Source organism: Myotis myotis, unplaced genomic scaffold (genome assembly GCF_014108235.1).
Source record: "Myotis myotis isolate mMyoMyo1 unplaced genomic scaffold, mMyoMyo1.p scaffold_m19_p_6, whole genome shotgun sequence".
NCBI classification, from domain to species: domain Eukaryota; kingdom Metazoa; phylum Chordata; class Mammalia; order Chiroptera; family Vespertilionidae; genus Myotis; species Myotis myotis.
Window position 1 is genome coordinate 38,777,635 of NW_023416368.1, and position 20,930 is coordinate 38,798,564.

Consider the following 20,930-nt stretch of genomic DNA (forward strand, 5'->3'; position numbering starts at 1 on the left):
CAAGTGTCATGCGTAAATTTTTTTCTTTCTTTTTTTCCCTTTTTTTGGTTAATCCTCGCCCGAGGATATTTTTTCCATTGACATTTTTGAGATAGTGAAAGAGAAGGAGGGGGAGAGAGAGAAAGAGAAACATGGATGTGAACGAGACATTGTTTGGTTGCAACCAAAGCATGTGCCCTTGACCGGGAATTGAACCCGTGACCACTTGGTGCTCAGGCCAGTGCTCTAACCATTGAGGCCACCGGCCAGTGCATTTCTTTTTATTTAACAGGGGCAAGCTTCTCTGAAGAGTGGAGTTGGGATTTCCTCAGGAGCAGCATGGGATAAGGGCATCTAGGACAGGCCTGGACTTGGACACAGGGAAGTGTGGGGCAGGCCTGGGGGAGGGCTCTGTCTGACATAGGAAGACTTCATTTCCTGTGACTGTGGGTGGGTCCCAACCGCAGCCAAAGGGAAGGGCCAGAACCAGGACTAGCTTTATGTGTGTGTGACCTGTGTGGTCATGTAGGGTCCCACACACTGAAGGGCCGTACACTTTGGTGCAATGCTCTACTATTCCCATCTTGAATTTAATGATGTTTGAACAAGAGGCCTCATGTTTTCATTTTGCTCTGGGGCCTGCAAATGATGTAGCCACTCCTGGCCTGAACCAAAGCCTTGCAAGGAGGGGCAGGAACCGGGAGAAGAAGCGGGGACTTGTTGGGAGCCGCCTGGAGGGTGAAAGGAAGAGACGGCCTGAGCAGGCTACTTCAGCTCCATGGGATGAGACCTGACGCTCCCAGGTTCTTCAAAGGGCAAGCAGTGGGTGCATCACGGGCTGCTGCCACCACCCACCAGCTCGCAGGGGAGGACTCGCTCTGAGGGAAGGAAGGCTGTATTTTCAGGAGAGCATTCCAGGGCTTGCCATCTAGGTCAAGAAACTTTTTTTTTTTTTTTAAGCATTTATCTAGTGTGTTCTTTGTGTATCTGTTTCTCTTCTCCCATTTTAAGGTGTAATTTACATACAGGAAAACTCATCCTTTTTAGGGTTCAGTTTTTAGAGCTTTGGCAAATGCAGGGTTGTATAACTAACCCTACAATCAACATATGAAATAGTTCCAGCATCCCCCTCCCCCCAAATTCCTCTGTGCCCCTCTGTAGTCAGCCCTTCCAGGGGTGGGCAAACTTTTTGACTCGAGGGCCACAATGGGTTCTTAAACTGGACCGGAAGGCCGGAACAAAAGCATGGATGGAGTGTTTGTGTGAACTAATATAAATTCAAAGTAAACATCATTATATAATAGGGTACGGTCTTTTTTTTTTTTTTTTTTTTTTTAGTTTTATTCATTTCAAAGGGGCCGGATCCGGCTTGCAGGCCGTAGTTTGCCCACGGCTGCCTTAACCTCTACCCGCCCACCCCGCCCCCCAACCAGTGACCTGCTTTCTTAATTGTTAGGTTAGGTGGCTCAGGAGGCGGCGCAAGAAATAGAGTCCAGTGAATCAGAAAAGAAAGGAAAGGAAAAGGTTTATTCTGCGTCCCCGGGAGACCCACGTACCCCAAGGACAGGGCACGTGGATTCACGCCAACAGGGAGGGGGGCGCTTTTTTTATACTGCGGTTGGGTGAGGGGCGGGGACATGAGCTGAGGAATTCTCTGCTGCAGGGAATGGGTGGAATATTCAGGATGAAGTTCTTATCTGTGTGGGGGTATGTGAATTCAGGGAGAAGAAGCTGGTATCTGTGTCTGGCACCTTGATCTGTGAGAAATTCCAGGGGAAGTCCATTATCTTGTCATGTCTGCATGTATCCGATCCTGGGCTCTCTCCGACCTAACATTAATTACCTTGTGTTTCTTTCCCCCCACTTTTTGTGAGCCTTATTTAATCCCACCACATATTAAGAACATATTACAAAGTAGCAAGTAAAACAATATGACATTGATGTAAAAATAAAACCGCTTCAATGGAAAGAATGAAGAGCCAGAAATAGATTCCATATTGCAGAAAATTCTAATAGGATGACGGGCTTCAACATGAGAAGGTAAGAAGGATTATTCAGTAAGAGGTGCTGTGGTAACTGGACAAAAATGTGGGAAAACGCCAGACGTTGCACCTCCACGTGCAAACTGAAATGGACATGTAAAGTGGGGAGGAGGCCTGGAGGGCTGTACCAAAGAGTTGAACTTTTAAAAACAAATCCTAGGAAACCAGCAAAAGGTTAAACTATTATTGAATTGGTGGAGAACAGCTGTTTTTCTGCTCTGAAGCAGCCCCTTCTCCCAACAAAAACAAACACAATCCCAACGGGTACAATTGACAAAATCAACTATGTAATAAACTTTGGTGCACGCTGTAAAGTGACGCAAGGAGAACCACATCCTGGGGAAGCAATGACAAAGGGGAAACTGCCTGAGGTGGCAGCCTGGCATTCAAAGTCCTCAAAGAAGCCGGGCTTTGCTCAGACCTAGCCTAGCTGGCAGGTCCAGTCTGGCTCCCGGGAGGAAGTGGGAAGGCCTGGGGCGCTCTGGGAAACCGGTGGGGTCCAGTTGGCTCCGCGGCGGAGGCGGAGGCGGCCTGGGCCTCAGCGGGTGGCCCCAGGCTAGGTTCACTCAACTCTCCGCCCCCAAGCTCGCGTGGGCCAGGACCACCCAGGCTTGGTGTGCACAGGCCGGGCTCTCCAGAGGTGGGGCTCTGGACTGCCCCTTCTCCGCGTGTTGCAGGAGGTTTTGGAGCCATTAGGATATTAGGTACCTCAGTATTCCTGAGCATTTAAGGTGTCCCAAGTACATGGTGTTGAGGATACAGCAGTACTGAGTACAAAGTCCTGGTCCAAACGGAGCTTTTATTCTTAAGGGGAGGTGTGTTAGGGGCCGGAAGACAGAATAAACAAACACACAAGATAATTTTAAGTCAAATGCTATTTAAAAAAAAAGTGGTTTGTGCAAGTGCTATACAGAAAACAAGATTAAGCAAGGGTGCTTGGGGGTGAAGGCTGGGGAGAAGGCCTGGAGGGTTGAAGGGGGAGGTTGCCCTGGAATGAGACTGACACGGAGAGGGAGCAGAAAGTCAGGAAAACCAAAACCGAGACCAAGTCCTGTCTCTTGGGCGGGTTTTTTTCCCTTTTTTCTTTAATTGATTTCAGAGAGAGGACAAAGAAACAATGATGAAAAAGAGGCATTGATTGGCTGCTTCCTCCACGCCCCCTCCTGGGGACGGAGCCTGCAACCCAGGGGTGTGCCCTGACCGGGAACCCAACCGTGACCTCCTGGTTCACAGGTCGCCGCTCCCGGCGGAGCCACACCGGCCGGGCTGGGCTCGTTTCCGGTTCCCGTCTCCAAGGCTTGTGGACAGGAGCGGGCCTCCTCCGCCCTGCCCCTGAGAGCAGCCCCCTGCTCTGGGCGGAGTGTGAATTCAGACCCGGCCTGGGTTTGGGGTCACCCTTCCTCTTCAGGACAGTTGTGCAACCCGGTCTCCCCCCGTTCGCCCAGGAGGGGCGACCGATGGGCGGGGGGGCAGAGCAGGGACTGGGTACCCTCACCCCAGCAGTCTAATCCTCTTGAATGCCCAATGAGTAGGTTAAGTCCTGACTTAGGGACAGAAAAAAAGTGACTTTTTTAAAAAACATCATTTGATGTGTCAAAAAGAGCACCAAGGAGCCATCGCGGGAGAGCCTGTCGGACCCTGGCCGAGGGGTGGTCTCCTTTGAGTGAGGGCAGAAGGCGGGGGCGGAGTTGAACAGTTATCGGTTTAGGGCTTCAGAGCGCGAAGCGGGGCGCTGGGACCGAGTTGTGGGGGGCGGTCGGGCGGGCTAGGCGCTTCTTCCCGGTAGGGAAGCCGCCCCGCCAGCCATGCACCCCCAAGCCTCCCGGGCCAGCGAGCGGGTGGGTCCGATCCCTTCCCGCCGACGCGGAGGGTCGAGGTCCAGCTGCAGCCCCGGGCGCTGGGGGCTCCGGCGTCGCCCGGGCTGCAGGGGGTGCGGCTTCCCGCCTCCACTGGTCTCTGTGGGCGACTCCACTCTGGGCGCGCGGGAGGGTGAGGCTCGGCGCCCAGGCGGAGAGGCGCGGCCCTGCGGGACGGCCACCCCTCCGCGAAGCTGCGAGTGGGCGAGCCCGGATCCGCGGAGCAACCGCCGCGGCTTCCGGTCCGATGACAGCGGCGCCGGAAGCCGGGGCCGGGGCTGCAGCAGCAGGTGAGAGCCGCGGTGTCCGGGCCTGGAGGTGCGGGCTGCGGGCAGCGCGGAGGGGCCGGCGGACGGCAGCTCGGCCGGGCTCCCAGGCCTCGGGCCTCCCCCGAAACCCCCCGACTAAGTCTCCGCCGCAGTCCGCCCTTGGACTTGTTTGCTCCGTGTCGTGGGCCCCGGCCCAGAACTGGAGCCCCGCAGGCTCCCAGGACACGCGAGGAACCGCTTCTGTCGGGGGAATCGCTCGAACTCAGACGTCCCGCCCTAGTGCGACGGGCTGGGGCCCGCTGGGCTGAGGGGCCAGGCAGGGCATTAGGTCAGGGTCTTGTGGAGCATGAGTAAGAGTCTGACAGTCATTTGCGTTAACGCAGGTGAAACTCCCAGCAGGGGCTGTATTCCAGGGAAAATAGTGGGCCTTTTCGCCCCCTCAGTTTTGGTTAATGACAAAAGAAAGATGGAAACTTCAACCAGCCCTAGCGGGTTTGGCTCAGGGATGGAGCGTCGGGCTGCGGACTGAAGGGTTCCAGGTTCCTTCCCCAGTCCGTGCACATGCCCGGGTTGCGGGCTCGATCCCCAGTAGGGGGCGTGCAGGAGGCAGCCGACCAATGATTCTCTCTCATCACTGGTGTTTCTCTCTCTCTCTCCCTTCCTCTCTGAAATAAAATAAAAAATGTATATTAAAAAAAAAAGAAACTTCAACTAGAGATCTGTAAGGAAGAAAAGGAACAGGGTGAGATGATAGAGTGGATGGGTGGGGGTGGGGCAGAGGGGTACTGGGTCTAGGAGACCATCTCTGAAGGGATGAAGTTTGAGACTTCAAGGAGCCAAACAGGGAACAGATTTGGGAGAAGAGTGTTCCAGGCAGAGGGAACAGCCCGTGCAAAGACCCTGAGGCAGAAATAAAGTGAATGTAGTCAAGGAAGGGAAAGATGGCTTGTGCGGCCCGGCCGGTGTGGCATCCACCTCTGAACCATGGGGGTCACCTTTTCCATTCCGGTCAGGGCACATGCCCGGATTTCAGGCTTGATCCCCAGTAAGGGGCACAGGAGGCAGCTGGTTGATGTTTCTCTCTCATAGATTTCATAGATGTTTCTCTCCCCCCCCCCCCTCAAAATCAGTAAAAACATTAAAAGCAGGAGAGAGAGAGATGAGCAAGGATTGTAGAGTGAAAACAGTTGGAAACAGAATTTTCTCACCATGATTCAAAAACCCCTGCCCTCACACCTGCCTGCACACTCCACTGGGCACCCTGGCTGGGGGGTGGAGCTGTGGAAAGATATATTACGCTGGGCAGTTCTGAGCATTGCTATATGATATGGGTGTGGTAAGGAGCATCCGGGAGCCCTCCCCACTGTGTCTCCAAGGTGGGGCTTGACACTGGACCCCCCTCCTGCCCCCAGGCAGAGGCCACCATGGAGCAGTGTGAGAGTGTGGAGAGAGAGGTGGACAAGGTCCTGCAGAAGTTCCTGACCTACGGGCAGCACTGCGAGCAGAGCCTGGAGGAGCTGCTGCATTACGTAGGACAGCTTCGGGCTGAGCTGGCCAGTGCAGGTGGGTGTCCATCCCCCCCTCAACCCCAGAGCCCCCTTCCTGCCTCCCTGTGGGCCTAGGATACCCCAAAGCTACTTAATAACAGGGTGACTTTTCCTGCTCTGTCATTCCTTATATATTTATTCCTTGGCATTCGACTATAAGAAAGAAACTTTCCCTTATATAGTTATATATAGTTATTTATAATTAGAATTCTTATTCAATGGGTTATACTACATTATTGTTATACATTTTGATGCTCAAATTGTGTTAGATTTGCCCAGAGGTATTCCCTAGTTCCTATGTCCTTTTTTAAAAAAAAATTGAGCTGATTCACATAAAAAAAAAACACAAACCTTTAAAGGGTACAGTTTGATGATTTTAGTGTATTTACAGAGTTGTACAAACATTATTACCATGTAATTTCAGAACATTTTTATCACCCCCAAAAGAGACAATAACTCCTCCATTCCTCCCTCTCCCCTAGCCCCTGGCAACCACTAATCTGCTTTCTATGGACTTACCTATTCTGGACACATCATATAAATGGAATTGTACAGCCCTGACCGGTTTTTCTCATTGGTTAGAACAGCTGCCTGTGACTGGAGGGTGGCAGGTTCAATTCCCAGTCAAGGACACATACCTCAGTTTCAGGTTGCAGGTTCACCAGCCCCCATGGAGGCGCATCAAGTGGGAGGCAACCAATGGATGTGTTTCTCTCACATAGATGTTTCTTTCTCTCTCCTCCCCTCCTCCCTCCCACTCTCTTTAGGAATCAATGGGAAAAATATCCTCAGATGAGGATTAAAATAAAAAAATAAATAGAATCAGACAATATGTGACATTTTGTATTCTTTCACTTAGCATAATGTTTTCAAGGTTCATCCCTGTTGTAGAGTGAATAGCTACTTCTTTTTTCTGAGCTGTGTCATATGATAACTCTGTTAAACTTTGTTCCCTTTAAAAAAATAAATTATAGCCTAGCTCCGTAGTTGGCAAACTGCGGCTCGGGAGCCACATGCGGCCCTTTGGCCCCTTGAGTGTGGCTCTTCCTAAGCCTTAGGAGTACCCTAATTAAGTTAATAACAATGTACCTACCTATATAGTTTAAGTTTAAAAAATTTGGCTCTCAAAAGAAATTTCAATCGTTGTACTGTTGATATTTGGCTCTGTTGAGTAATGAGTTTGCCGACCACTGGCCTAGCTGATGTGGCTCAGTGGGTGAGTGTTGACCATGAACCAGGAGGTCACTGATTTCCTGTCAGGGCACATCCTGGGTTGTTCTCACCTTCTTGATAGTGTTTTGTGAAGCACAAAAGTTGTTTTTTTTTTATGAACAAATGGTACTCTTTATTATTATTTTTGTTTGTTGTTTCTTTGTCATTTTTTAATCTTTGTTGTTGAAAGTATTACGTATGTCCTCCTTTTCCCCCTATTGACCCCTTCTAGCCCACCCTGCCCCTGGACCCAGGCCTTCACCACCCTATTGTCAGTGTCCATGGATTATGCATATATGCATACAAGTTCTTTGGTTGATCTCTTCCCACCCACCTACCTCCCCTGCCTTTCCTTTGAGGTTCAACAGTCAAAGCACAAAAGTTTTTAATATTGATAAAGTTCACTTTATTTTTTCTTTGGTTGCTTATGCTTTTATTGTCATATCTAAGAAACCAATCCATGATCATGAAGATTTACACCTCTGTTTTGTCTAAGAGTTTTATAGTTTGGGCTTTTACACTTGCTCTTTGATCCATTTTGAGTTAATTTTTGTGTATGGTGTAAGGTTCAGCTTAATTCGTTTATGCATGAATATTCAATTATCTCAGCACTCTTCTTTCACCTCTTTGTCCTTTTTTATCTTTTAAATTTATTACTTGTTATTTTTTTCAGCATGCCCTTATTTTCTGGCACAATAAGATATTACCTGGAATCAGTAATTTTTGCAAATAGCCATGGTTCTTTTGGTGGGAAATGGTATTTGGAAACGATGATCTAGGTTGTTACTGAGGTGTCATTGTTTTTAGTTTTTTTTTTAGCAAATGGATCTTTTTCCTTCCTTCCTATCCATCCATCTGTCTTAGTATATTGTAGGCAATGCATTTACAATGATGCCTTCAATTATAATTCAGTATCACAGGGTTCTTCCCAGACTTCCCCCATCCATAGCTGCATCTCTCTTCTCCAACAGTGAGAAGGCTGACTGCTGATACATTTCTCATCTGCTCAATTTCTATAATATAGAGAAAGTATTTTCAGAATTGCTATACTTAGTACCACTGAGAAGAACAAATCTACAAAGTAGAGTCTGTTTCCTTTTTATTTCTTAAAGAATGCGTGCAGGTGGTGTGGACTAGAAGGGGTCAATGGGGTGGGGGGGGGGGAGAGGACATATGTAATACTTTCAACAATAAAGATTTTTTAAAATGAATGTATGCACATGGAAAAGACTTCGAGGTCAAAAAGGCTGAGAGTGAAAAGTGTCTCCCTTTCACCCCTGATTCCCGATTTCTGTGTGCCTCTCTCCAATAGTCATCCCATTCTGTTTCTCAGGTGCCCTTCTATGCAGCATCTGTGTGCACACGTAGATGTCATGTGGAAGTGTTTACTCCCCCTCCTTTTTTTCACACACAGAGAACATAAAGCACATAGTTTCCTGCACCTTGCTCTTTCCCCTACACAGTCTGTCTTGGGGAGTATTCTGTATCAGTACATAGGGATTCTGCCCCATTCTCTTACCATTATGTGGTTGTGCCATGCTTTTTTTTTTTTTTAATTGATTTAAGAAAAAGGAAGGGAAAGAGAGATTGATTGGGTACCTCCTACGCACACCCTGACCGGGCATCGAACCTGCAACCTGGGTATGTGCCCTGACCGGGGACCGAACCTACAACCTTTTGCTACACAGAATGACACTCCAACTGAGTCACACCAGCCGGGGCGGTTGTGCCATGCTTTTGATGGAATCTGTTAACTGCGTAGAAGAAACACTTTTCTTTTGCTAGTCCAAAACTCATTACACTGTCTGTGCCCTTGGTGAACAGGTGGCTATGGCTGCAGTGTGTTCACAGGGAGAGGGTTTCTTCTCAGATGGGGATTTGTCAGGACTAATGGTTGTCTGTGGGGTCCTTGGCAGTGGAAATTGGGGGATTCCAGGTTAAAAAGGCTTTGGTTTCTTAAGAGTTGCTTTGTTCTAAAGGACATGAGGCTAGAGAATGTGCAGTGTGGCCCTCTGTGACCTGCAGGGAGCAAGATGCGAGAAAAGAGTGGCAAGCTGGGCTTTCGGAGAGCAGTGCTGATGTTGGCAGTGGAGTGTCTTCCTGGGGTAGATGGGTGGCACAGCCACCACCTCCTTTTTGTATTTTTCAGGACTCATTCACTTATAAGGACAGAAACCCAGCTCAGACTAGTGTAAACAAACATACACACAAACCAAGGGGAGCTGGATTTATGGGCTCAGGTAACTGAAGGGTCCAGGCCCGGCTGCATTCAGGTACCCATGTGATCCCTCAGTCCACACTGGCTTCATTCTCAGAGCCTGCTCCCCCGAGATGCCCACGTGCTCCAACAGCTCCTGTTCACATTTTGTTTGTTCAGCAGCCTGGCAGAATGCATCTCTCTTCCAGGACTTCGCTCTTGGAGCTGCAAGTCTCCCTGGCCCTCTCTGGTCACATCCCTTCCCTGAACCGAGGTGATGCATCTAGAGAAGTGGCGTAGATGCTGGGCCCAAAGATGGGTCCAATGCCCAGTTTGCTCTCTTCTCCTCTGAGTCTCACCTGCTCTTGGTGGTTGGTCTGGCTCTACCCCGGCCATGAGGTAGAAACCACTTCGCGCTGGAGTCCTGAGCCAGGAATCCCTGAGCTTCCCTGGCCGCCCCTGGCCCACCTGGTGTCCTCTAGTTGATAAAAGGCATTAATGTGAGGACAGTGTTTTAAGGTTCAAAGCCTTCTCACACAGGCATCTCACTCAAGATAATCAAGAGCCATCAGTGTGGTGGGGAGGAGCACAGACTTTTAATCTGTCACTGCTGTGTCACCTGGCAAGGTACTGCCTCAGCTAGAGGACAGGACGTTAATAGTGCCCACTGCACAGCACGAGGGTGAGGATGAAATGAGCCGAAATAGAGTACTTACCCATAGTAGGTGCCAAATCATCTTCAGTTCACAGCAACCTACAAGCTGGTGCTGTCTCCCCCATTTTATAGGTGAGGAAATGAAGACAGAAATGAAGTCATGCAGTTTAAAATTGACAGGACCTGAAATAGAAGCTGGGTCTTTTTTAAAATATATTTTTATTGATTTCAGAGAGGAAGGGAAAGAGAGACGTTGGAGAGAGCCAAGGATGAGAATCATTGATTGGCTGCTTCCTGCACGCCCCCTACTGGGGATGGAGCCTACAACCCAGGCATGTGCCCTTGACCAGAATAAAACCCAGGACCCTTCAGTCCGCAGACTGAGGCTCTTATCCACTGAGCCAAACCAGCTAGAGTCAGAAGCTGAGTCACTCTGGAGTTCAGGGCTGCCTCCTGGGCCTCTGTGAGTAGATGAAACAGGGACAAGGTCTGTTCCTGTGTCCTGACTCACTGCTAATGTTTCTTTGCAGCCCTCCAGGGGACCCCTCTCTCAGCCACCCTCTCCTTGGTGATGTCCCAGTGTTGCCGGAAGATCAAAGACACCGTGCAGAAACTGGCTTCAGACCACAAGGACATTCACAGCAGTGTCTCCCGAGTGGGCAAAGCCATTGACAGGGTGAGCGTGTGGGCACCTGGAGTGGAGACAGGGACACCTGGATTTGGTACGTCCTAGGGCTTATCAGGAAAGCAAGTGTGGGGAATGCGAGTGCTGAGTCACAGGGCCCTGTCTCTCGTCCTTGTCAGAACTTCGACTCTGAGGTTTGCGGTGTAGTCTCCGATGCAGTGTGGGACTCCCGGGAGAAGCAGCAGCAGATCCTGCAGATGGCCATCGTGGAGCACCTGTACCAGCAGGGCATGCTCAGCGTGGCCGAGGAGCTGTGCCAGGTAATGGCTCGGTGGGGAAGGTGCTGGGACCTGCCTGTTCTGTTTTCTACTCAATAGTTGTTTTTTTTATAATACATTCCTGTTATTATTGAAATAAATTTATGTTAGAAAGGAAATCAGGTCTCCTGCCATAAATAGAAGGGAACTCGATGAGCCCTGGCCAGGGAGCTCAGTTGGTTAGAAAGCCTTTTCCTGATACACCAAGGTTGTGGGTTTGATCCCTGGTCAGGGTACATATAAAAATCAACCAATGAATGCATAAATAAGTGGAACAACAAATCCATGTCTCTCTCCCCTGTCTCTCTAAAATCAATCAATAAATAAAAAAATTAAAAATAGATACAGTGAAAATTGAAATAATTAATTTCTAAGTAGGGTTGGTTGCCAGGCAGTGTTCTGAGTCAAGGGGGACTAGTAAAATGATTAGTTTCTTAAAAAGGGAGATTAGTAAAATGACAGAGTAGCACTGTTAGGTGTTAAAGCACACTGGCAGTAAAAGTAAAGTATCCCTTCTCTTAAAGTAATTAAGAAGATTGAAAAGGAATAATTTCAAAATCAACTAGTATAAATACAGATGTAACAGAACAATAAAGAGAGAACCTCGCTATGCTGATTAAAAAAAAAAAAGAAGAAAAGGAATAATTTCTCACCATGCTACTCACACAGGGACTGGGAGGGACTGTCTCCATTACCTGGGTGAGGGTATAGTCTGCCCTGTGGGAGGCCAGTGTGTGGCACTCAACTTCCCAAAACTGAATTGGAAATAAGAGGGGCCAGGTGGGTGGCAGGAGACCACAGCTCCTCATGCAAGGTCTCCAGCCTGTCTTAGACAGATGAGGTTTTATTAGAACAGAGAATTTTGGAAACAGTGATGGGATCCTGCTCTCCCCACAGGAATCTACACTGAATGTGGACTTGGATTTCAAGCAGCCTTTCCTGGAGTTGAATCGAATACTGGAAGCTCTGCACAAACATGACCTGGGACCGGCGTTGGAGTAAGTGGGCCTTGGAGTAAGCAGGGAGCAGGGCTTGTCTGTGGTCTTCACCTCACCCAGTGTACTTGACATACCTCCAGCTCTGTCTTGTGGCCTCACCTAGGCTTTTGGATCCCACCCCTCTGTCCCAGCTCCCTCGGGGCTCTTCTTTCACCCCACCAGCTCCATACTCAACTGACCCCTTTCTTTCCAGATGGGCCATCTCCCACAGGCAGCGTCTGCTTGAGCTTAACAGCTCCCTGGAGTTCAAGCTGCACCGACTGTACTTTATTCACCTCCTGGCTGGTGGCCCTGACAAGCAGCTGGAGGCCCTCAGCTATGCCAGGCACTTCCAGCCCTTTGCTCGGCTGCACCAGCGGGGTAAGTGCCTAGGGTAGTAGATGCTGCTGGGCTCTGGCAGATGTCAGCATTTACCCAGGGTGCTGCTCCTAGCCTGAGAACTCTGAGCCCTCCTTCATTGTCTCCAAGGTGAACTCCAAACATAAGGCTCTTCCTCCACTGTCTCTGTCACACTTTTTAGCTTCATCTCAGAACCAGCTCCGGTCCCCATCACCAGCTTTGTGCCATACCCACACACACATCATCCTGGGTTTATGTGTGCCATGCCACGCCTGCCCTCATGCTGCTCTGCCTCAGCACCTCCTCTGCAGGTCCCTGCCTGAGCCCTCTTCCTTCACATGCGGATTTCTAAACCTCAGTGATTGGTCTTACCTTCCAGATGTTCCCCATCAGTAACCACCGTACTGCTAGTAACTTTTCTTTAGCTCCCTTCATATTTATTACTTCACATTTTACTAAAAGGTAAACATGAAAACCAGTGTTACTAAATTTTAGCTAGATGCCTCTTGAAAGTTTTTTAGAAAGAGATATTAGCTAGTGTTCTAAAATAGACATGAGTGCCACCCCGAGATTTGAGATTCATTCCCTGATGCAGTTGAAGGATGAGAAGAGAACCAGGATGATGCCTGTCCTGGTCCCACATAGACAGCTCCATTGGGTTTTAGGGAAAACCAGTTGTGCCTGAAGACATTTCAGTCCCTGCCTGGCCAGGCCAGGCACCCCAGAGCCTTGGTGTTCAGCCTGCTCCTTGTCCTGCTTCCACAGCCGTACTGTCCCTGGGGCTGGGTACCCAGCCCTGAGGAGCGACTGCCTCCTGTGCCCTGGTCCTGCAAGTGCTGAGCTGCGCCTGGTTGCCTTGCAGAGATCCAGGTGATGATGGGGAGCCTGGTATACCTGCGGCTGGGCTTGGAGAAGTCGCCCTACTGCCACCTCCTGGACACCAGCCACTGGGCTGAGATCTGTGAGACCTTTACCCGAGATGCTTGTTCCCTGCTGGGGCTTTCTGTGGAGTCGCCCCTCAGTGTCAGGTACAGCCAGCCCTGTGGGCAGGGCAGAGTGAGTGGTTGGATTTCAAGGGAAACAATTTACCCAGGCTGGGCCATGTGCCGGGGACAGACCTAAACTGCTTCTCTAAGTCCATCTTCCAGATAGAAACTACTTGTGTCCACAGTTGGAGAAACTGAAATTAGGAAGAGTTATGGTCCAAGGTCACCATGAAGTTAGTAGCAGGGTCAAGGTTCCCATTTTGTAAGGTCTCTTGAATGAGGACCCCATTTTGTCTGCACCTCACTGCTGGATTATCACAAGACCCTCCGCACAAGCCTTCTCTCAGCCTCATCTGTCAGACACCACTTCCTCTCTGGTAGATCTGAGTAACCGAGTTACAGGTTCTAAGAGTTTTCACTTGAAGGCTCCTGTACAGTAATGCTCTTCTCATGACTCCTCAGTGACCTAGGATTAGAGGTACTCACTTCACAGAAGAGAAAACAGAGGCTCAAGACATGAATTAACTTAAAGGGCATATGGACCTGACCCCAGAGCCACTCACTACACCATAATGGATTGTGTCACGGTGCATTTACTTTGACTATGGAATCTCATGCTCCACTGTGTGGTAGACTCTGATTATAGGACAGTATTTCCCAGCAGGAACACCATCTGCCACTCACACCGTACAACAGCCCTCTGCATCGTAGCCATTTAGCACCCAAGGCTCCAGCCGGTTTGCTCCCACCCCACCCAGATCATGGTGAGGTCTAAATCTGTCCCGTTTCCAAGTGCCCCAGTTGATAACCAGTGATAGGGGTGCATTATGACAGCAGAGTGGGGCCCTTTCAAACGGATCACTGTCCCCATCACACCAAGGACTTTTCAATGGTTTGGATGAGCAGATACCTGCCCCCTGGATCTTCCTTTTGTCTCTCTTGTATGTTCTCAAGTTTGAGGGTGCATTAGAATGACACGTAATTACATATGTGGCACTTTATAAGCAACCTGATTCTCAAGGACTGATTTGACCATGTGCCAGCTTAGAACCCTGACCTGAGTCCCGTGCTGATGTCAAGTGTGCAGGTCCTTTGTCTGTCTGCTGGGTCTTGGTCTGGCCGCTCTAGCCCTTGCTTTGTTCTGCAGCTTTGCCTCTGGCTGTGTGGCACTGCCCGTGCTGATGAACATCAAAGCCGTGATTGAGCAGAGGCAGTGCACAGGGGTCTGGAGTCACAAGGACGAGTTACCGGTGAGCCCTGGCTGAGGGAGGTGTGGGCAGAAGGCACTGGGGACAGCCACGGCAGGAAGTGGGACTCATCCCTTGGCTGGCCTCCCCAGATTGAGATTGAACTAGGCATGAAGTGCTGGTACCACTCAGTGTTCGCCTGCCCCATCCTTCGCCAGCAGACGTCAGATTCCAACCCTCCCATCAAGCTCATTTGTGGCCACGTTATCTCCCGAGATGCACTCAACAAGCTCATTAACGGAGGAAAGTAAGTTCCCTGTGCTCTGCTCCTGCTTAGCTTGGCTCTCCTGCTAGCCAGCCTCTCAGACATTCTTGGTTCTCCCCGCTTTGCAGGTTGAAGTGTCCCTACTGTCCCATGGAGCAGAACCCAGCAGATGGGAAACGCATCATATTCTGACTCCTGCCTGGAAGGAACTTTATTTAAAGATGTTTCTCACCCATGAGACTTGCCGTCTCACTGGAGTGGTTGGCTTCAGTGGATTGTGGTTCATTTCAGAATTGCCTGAGTGCCACAGTAGGGGCCAAGGAGATGAACCAACCTGCACTGGGCAGCTGGCTCCTTGACTGCAAGGGCAGGGAGATGCTGGCCTCTGTATTCCTGCTGTCTCCGTTTATATTTGCCACGGACTTAGTAGCAATGGACAGAGGACTTGGGTGGCGGCAGCAACTGTCTTTCATCCCTGCCCTCAGCCAGGTCTTATTGCCATACCAACGCCCTATCCACTTTTCCCGCTGTACAGCCTTACAACTGCCTGTATCCATCATCCACCAGTAAATACTCTGGGGTAGAACCGAATGCCATTTTTTTATAGCTTTGAGCAAATATATTCACAGGCCTTCTCCTTCCTTTGCTGCAATTATATGTCCACTGCACACAGGTACTGACATGGCCTGGCTGCGACTGCTGCTGGTGGGACCATGCCAGCCACAGTGCCCAGTCAGGAAGAACCCATTCTACATCTCTGATTAGGCAAAAAAGCCGGGAGATTCCAGTCCCTGGGGAAGGTGTTTTTACATACATAAAATCTCATTACCTCCGGGTTAGAAATCAGGGTAGGGGGATGTGGGAAGATTAAATGACCTGTACAACAGGGCTCACAGCTTGTCAAGGAGAGCTTGGAGTTTAAACCAGATGAAGCTCAAGCTCTTTCCAGTTTATTCCAAGGCACCTGAAGCTTGGTTGCTATGTATACTGAGTCCTGTGCTGGGCCTTGAGAGCAGGAAGATACCTTAAGTCTAAAATGTTTGAAGGGACTGGGTTACCAGGGCCATTATGCTAAGCAAGAAAGATGGCCTGGGGTTTTGTATTTAGCTGCATAATCCTATTTAAAATGTCCTGTATGGGTGGGTAAATTGCTTCCATAAGCTTCCCAATGGCACTAAGACTTAAGCAGGAAGAAGAGGGATGGGAGTGTCCCTAACAGAGGCTACAGGTTTTCATGCCACGGGGTCTGGGCTCAGCTGCCTTATCTGTAGCTTCCACCTACTAGGGAAGTGAAAGCTCGGGAGTGACGAGCAGTTTGTTCTCAGCTAGAGTCTAGCACCAGCCCTGGCAGCCAGGCATTAGCACTGAACACTCTTAAAGTCCTTGGGGTCCTCTGGCAAGAAAGTCTGCTTCACTCTTTCCTGCCCACCAACTCTTTGGCTCCACTAGCAGCTGCTGCTTTAAAAAACACCCACAGAGCCCTGGCTGGTGTGGCTCAGTTGATTGAGCTTCGTCCCACGCACCGAAAGGTCCCTGATTCAAGTCCCGGTCAGGACACATACCCAGGTTGTGGAATTGATATACAGTTGGGGTGTGTACATGAAGCAACTAATCAATGTTTCTCTTTCTCTCCCCCCTTCCTCTCTCTAAATCAATAAAAACATATTTAAAGAGAAGAAGAAAAACCAGCCACAGACTCATCACATTTTAGTCTTAGCATTTACTTCCTTCACACCTCATTCTTGAAACTGACTGCCAGGAAACTCAACAGGAAATAACACTGATGGAGAAGATGGATGCTGTTGGAGCTGCCTGGGAAAAACACGTGCCTCAGAAGACTAGGAGATGCTGTGAGTGTGAGCAGCAGAGGGCAGCCAGCTGGCTCCCTGCCAGCCCAACAGCTTCTGGAGCAGGGGCCCAGGTTGCTGCCCAAGTCCTTCACACGGGCGGGGGCAGGGCCTGCACCTCCTCCAGGCACTCGTCATAGGTCTCCTGGTACTCCTCGTGGGGCTTGACCATTATCACGCAGGTGGGGCGCTTGGAGCCTGCGGCTGCACCCAGGTCCTGCAGAGGAAAAAGGGCTGTTTGGAAAAAAGGCCGCACGACCTGTATGCCAAGGAGTCACAAACGTATGACCCACCGGCCTCATCTGGCAGACAGACATGTGCTATTCAGTCAGCAATATCTTTTAAAACAGTTAAAATTGGTTGCCATCATTTACACTCAGCAAACTTTCAAGTAGTCCAGCAACACTGGGCCTACATTCCCACGTGGCAACTGTGAAAGGGCTCCAGCCCAGCCGGGGCTGTCCCCTTAGGCAGTTTCCTGCCATCCCCCACTCCCTGTGCCCCAGACCTGGCTCCTGCTTATGTGAGGATAAGGAGCCAGATCCCTAAAACACCCCCTCTAAAGCACTGCACCCACCTAACAGGACTAACACAGGTGCAGCATGTTAGCTGACAGAGCATGTCCACATATACGTTCTGTTTCATTCTTACAGGCCACAGAGGAGGGGATTCCCATTTTACAAGGAAATGTAAGTGCTGAGAGAGAACTGACCAGTAGTCACCTGCTTAGGAAGCAGCTGAACCAAGGATCTACCCAGGCCCATCTTAACTCCAAGGTTCACTCTTTCCACTGTGGCCTGCCGCCGAGACTCCATCCCAGACCCTCTCCTCTAGTGCTGACCAAGATCAGAGCTGAGGGTGCTCCTTACCGTCTTAGAAGGGATATAGACATAGGGCAAATTCCGGTCCTCACACATAACTGGGAGATGGCAGTATACTTCAATGGGCAACGTGTCTCCTGCCAAAATCATGATCCTGAAATGACAGAAACAGTCATTTCTAACTTGTTCATTCCCTCTTTTAATTGAAAGTCCACCTCTGGACTGGGACAGAGATAGGATGGCTCCGGCCCTCAAGGAGTTATTAATGTGGGTCGCCCAATCTCTGAAAGGGTGCAAATCTGTGTTTGGTGACTGTGTTCCTCTGGGGAGGCGATCTCTATTTCTTGGCAACAAATGCCACCAAGTGTGGCAAGTGGTATCATACTGGGACAGATGAAGGATGGGAGGGACCCCAAGGAGTAAGAGCTCAGCTCTCTTTGGAGTACAGAAAAGAGTCAGGAAGCCACACTTGAACAAAAAGCTGAATGATGACTCTCAGGAAGCCCATGGAGGAGCAGGGGGCAGAAAAAACATTTAAGGAGGAGAATTAAAATGGCACCAGATATACAAAGGCAGGCTGATGGCAGCCTGGGATGGCTTTGGAATCCAGAATGGGGACAGGGGCAGACAAGAATGCTAGAAAGATTGGCAAGGGCCCCACCCAAGGACTTTGAGTGCCAGGCTAAGCATGGACCTTGAATGACAAAGAACCAATGAAGGCTTGCCAGAGAATCCTCAGCTGGGGCTCCTAGCTGGCAAAGTGCCAGGCTCTGGTAAGGCCCTCAGGAGCCCTGGAAACAGAAGAGTCTGTGAGATGCAAACAGCTGGAAAGAACTCTTGTTTTAAAGCACTGGGTCCACATTCCTAGTTTTCCTTTTGCCTCTTGGACTCTCCTCCTCTGCAGGCTCCTTTTCTTTGAATAGCTTTTATTTATTTACTAGAGGCCCAGTGTAGGATTTGTGCATGGGGGCGGAGGGTCCCTCAGCCTAGCCTTCGGCCTGCACCCTCTCCAATCCGGGACCCCTCGGGGGATTTCTTGCAATCTGGGACCGCTGGCTCCTAACCGCTTGCCTGCCTGCCTGATCTCCCCTAATTGCTCCCCTGCTGGCCTGATCGCCCCTAACCGCCTCTGCTTCACCCCACACCCAGGACCCAGGATTCCCTCCTCCTTCAGGTCACAGGGACCTGGGCTTCCTCCCTCTGGCTGGCCGCAGGCACCCAGGACCCGGGCTGGCTTTGCCCTGGCCGGCTGCAGTCACAGGGGACTGTGGATGGGTGGCTTTGCCTGGGCTGCAGCCGCAGGCACAGCCATTGGCCCCTGGGCCACCGCTTGTCCCTCTCCAGGGCCACAGCCTGGCTGGTCCCCATTCCTCTCTTTCGAGCTCATATGTGCTTGGCTGGTCCCCATTCCTCTCCCCAGTGTTGAGTTTCTGAGTCATTAAGGCATGAGAGTGAGGGTGTGACGACCATTTGCATATTAGCTCTTTCTTATATAGGATTTTTATTGATTTCAGAGAGCAAGGGAGAGGGGGAGAGAGAAACATCAATGATGAGAATCATTGATCAGCTGCCTCCTGCACGTCCCCTACTGGGGATCAAGCCTGCAACCCAGACATGTAACCCAACCTGATTGAACCATGACCTCCTGGTTCATAGGTCAACACTCAACCACTAAGCCACACCAGCCAGGCTGAACAGCTTTTAAATGCTGGTGCTCCACCCTAGCTGGTTTGGCTCAGTGGGTGGACCGTCAGCCTGTGGACTGAAGGGACCCAGGTTCGATTTTGGTCAAGGGCACAAGCTGAGGTTGTGGGCTTGATCCCTAGTAGGGGGCAGCCAATCAATGATTCTCCCTCATTATTGATGTTTCTCTTTCTCCCTCCCTCTCCCTTCTTTTCTGAAATCAATACAAATATACTAAAAAAAAAATAAAATAAATGCTGGTGCTCCTCACAGCCTGGTCCTCGGCTGCCCATTCAGTACCTTCTTGCTGACCCCATCCATGGTCATGACATCAAGTTCCATCTAGTATGTCCTGACAACTCCCAAATTTATTCTCTCCAGCCTGGCCCTCTCTCTTTCAAGCTTGTAGCCCATCTGGCCATGTCTCTATTTGACAGTCATGCTGGGGAGAGGGGTCACGAGTCTAAAAGATACCTCAAAAACTTGTCTAAAATCAAACTCATGATCTTCCCACACAAACCCAGCCCCTCCCCCATAGTTCACTATCTCAGTGTGGGCCCTTTGTCCGTTCAAATGGAACCCACACCCCCTCACTCCATGTCCAAAAGTCCTCTCAGATATAAGCACTTTATTCTCTCCATCTCCAACCTAATCAAAATCACCTTCACCTCTTCTAGGTTACAGTAGCCTATTTCAGTGTCCCCATCTACTCTTTGAGCCTGATCCTATCCAAAGTTGATGCTCCCTGGCTTTAATCCTTAATGCCCTTCGAAAGCTCTGAGTACAAAAACTAAACTTACCATGGTTTACAAAGCTCCATGAGAAGGGAGCACTTCTGCCCACCACTACCCTCTCCTGCCCTGGGGCCTACTTTCTTCTGGCAAAGCCCCTCCCCTCCAAACCAATTCCTGGGGAAGGTGTTTTTACATACATAAAATCTCATTACCTCCAGGTTAGAAATCAGGGCAGGGGGATTTGGGAAGATTAAATGACTTGTACAACAGGGCTCACAGCTTGTCAAGGAGAGCTTGGAGTTTAAACCAGATGAAGCTCAAGCTCAATTCCTGTATCTTCAGATCTCAGCGGCACCCACCGAGGTCAAACTCCCCACTGAGCATCAAATCTCCCCAGCAATTCATCTCTTGAGAACCTACAAGGTACAAGACACTTCTGGGGATAAAGTGGGGTATGGCTTTATCCTATTCTCATAGAGCTGACTGTCTGGCCTAAGTGGGAGATACAAGGAATACAAATGCGAATGAGTTTCAGATTCTGATAAATGCCAGGAAAGAAGATGGAGGGCAATGAAGTCTCTCACTGCATCCGATACTTTTCCTTCATAGATAGCCATCACAACTTTTAGTTTTGGATGTGGCCATCCGATTAAAGGAATCGTCTCCCCGTAGTACAGTGCCTAAAAGGAGTAGACAGTGAAACAGTCGCTGAACGGAAGAAGGTGGGGTCTACCCTAGCTCATTTAGCTTATTCGATTTGCTTCCCCTGGAATTCATTTTCCCCGTGGTGTCCCTTAGCGCTAGGGTAAGTGAAGTGAGGGATTGTTGCAGGGTATTTACTGACTGCTTGATTATCTCCTAATAGAGTCAGAGTACTTTTACCGAACGCCTACTAAATAGTAAGGAGGCCTTCATTAACGTTTAAAATGCAAAATCCAGCAGGAGGGGGTTCTTACCCTTTCTCGCCTTTGTTGACAAACTTCTGAACCTCCTTCACTCCGCGCCAAATCTGCTTCTGTTTCACGGCTGCAATGACATAAGTCAGTCACGGGGAGGGGAGGGGAGCGGGCCTCGTCCAGCAACCCGCACCCTCACCGGCCACCGCGGCCCACCGCACCTTTCTTGATGCATTTGTAGAGTTTCCGAGTGAGTCGGCGAGAAGCCAGGGGCTGTGCGATGGGGTTCAGATTCACCAGCAGCTCCTGGTAAGTGCGCTCCCCGGAGCACGCCTCCGCCTGAGCCTCCCGCCCCTCGGGATCTCCCTTTATTTTGGTCATCGCAGCGCCAGTGGTACGGAGTCCCCAGTAGAAGATCCACGCGGCCCGCGCTGCAGGAATCACTTCCGGATCACAGCACCGGGGAAACCCACAG

At 50.0% G+C, this 20,930-nt stretch overlaps 2 protein-coding genes across 4 annotated transcripts; one reads left to right on the plus strand and one right to left on the minus strand.

The window, feature by feature from the left end:
- The first annotated feature begins 4,033 nt into the window (after nt 1–4,033).
- On the plus strand, nt 4,034–16,282 carry RMND5B (required for meiotic nuclear division 5 homolog B). 3 transcript variants are annotated; one of them, XM_036313330.1, is made up of 10 exons: nt 4,034–4,167; nt 5,559–5,709; nt 10,288–10,433; nt 10,562–10,702; nt 11,597–11,697; nt 11,891–12,057; nt 12,899–13,064; nt 14,170–14,272; nt 14,362–14,516; nt 16,147–16,282. In XM_036313330.1, the coding sequence occupies exons 2-10, from the start codon at nt 5,571–5,573 to the stop codon at nt 16,250–16,252; spliced, it is 1,224 nt and encodes a 407-aa protein (XP_036169223.1). In that variant the 5' UTR covers nt 4,034–4,167; nt 5,559–5,570; the 3' UTR covers nt 16,253–16,282. The 3 variants fall into 3 exon arrangements, with proteins under 3 accessions (XP_036169223.1, XP_036169224.1, XP_036169225.1); XM_036313331.1 differs by lacking the exon at nt 16,147–16,282 and adding an exon at nt 14,603–15,115; XM_036313332.1 differs by lacking the exon at nt 5,559–5,709 and having other exon boundaries at nt 4,049–4,167.
- NHP2 (NHP2 ribonucleoprotein) lies at nt 16,180–20,930 on the minus strand. Its single transcript, XM_036313333.1, has 4 exons — nt 20,677–20,930; nt 20,516–20,585; nt 17,191–17,296; nt 16,180–16,538 (listed from the first exon to the last, which is right to left on the minus strand). Exons 1-4 carry the CDS (start codon nt 20,834–20,836, stop codon nt 16,413–16,415), a joined length of 462 nt encoding a protein of 153 aa, XP_036169226.1. The 5' UTR covers nt 20,837–20,930; the 3' UTR covers nt 16,180–16,412.

What these genes read in the sequence shown, in the direction of transcription:
- RMND5B (XM_036313330.1), top strand. Translation starts at nt 5,571, where the DNA reads ATGGAGCAGTGTGAGAGTGTGGAGAGAGAGGTGGACAAGGTCCTGCAG. An exon ending in TGCTCGGCTGCACCAGCGGG is followed by an intron (nt 12,058 to 12,898) that starts GTAAGTGCCTAG and finishes GTTGCCTTGCAG; the next exon opens with AGATCCAGGTGATGATGGGG. An exon ending in AAGCTCATTAACGGAGGAAA is followed by an intron (nt 14,517 to 16,146) that starts GTAAGTTCCCTG and finishes ACATATTTAAAG; the next exon opens with AGAAGAAGAAAAACCAGCCA.
- NHP2 (XM_036313333.1), bottom strand. Translation starts at nt 20,836, where the DNA reads ATGACCAAAATAAAGGGAGATCCCGAGGGGCGGGAGGCTCAGGCGGAG. An exon ending in GTCAACAAAGGCGAGAAAGG is followed by an intron (nt 17,297 to 20,515) that starts GTAAGAACCCCC and finishes CTGTCATTTCAG; the next exon opens with GATCATGATTTTGGCAGGAG. An exon ending in TCTATATCCCTTCTAAGACG is followed by an intron (nt 16,539 to 17,190) that starts GTAAGGAGCACC and finishes TTTCCTCTGCAG; the next exon opens with GACCTGGGTGCAGCCGCAGG.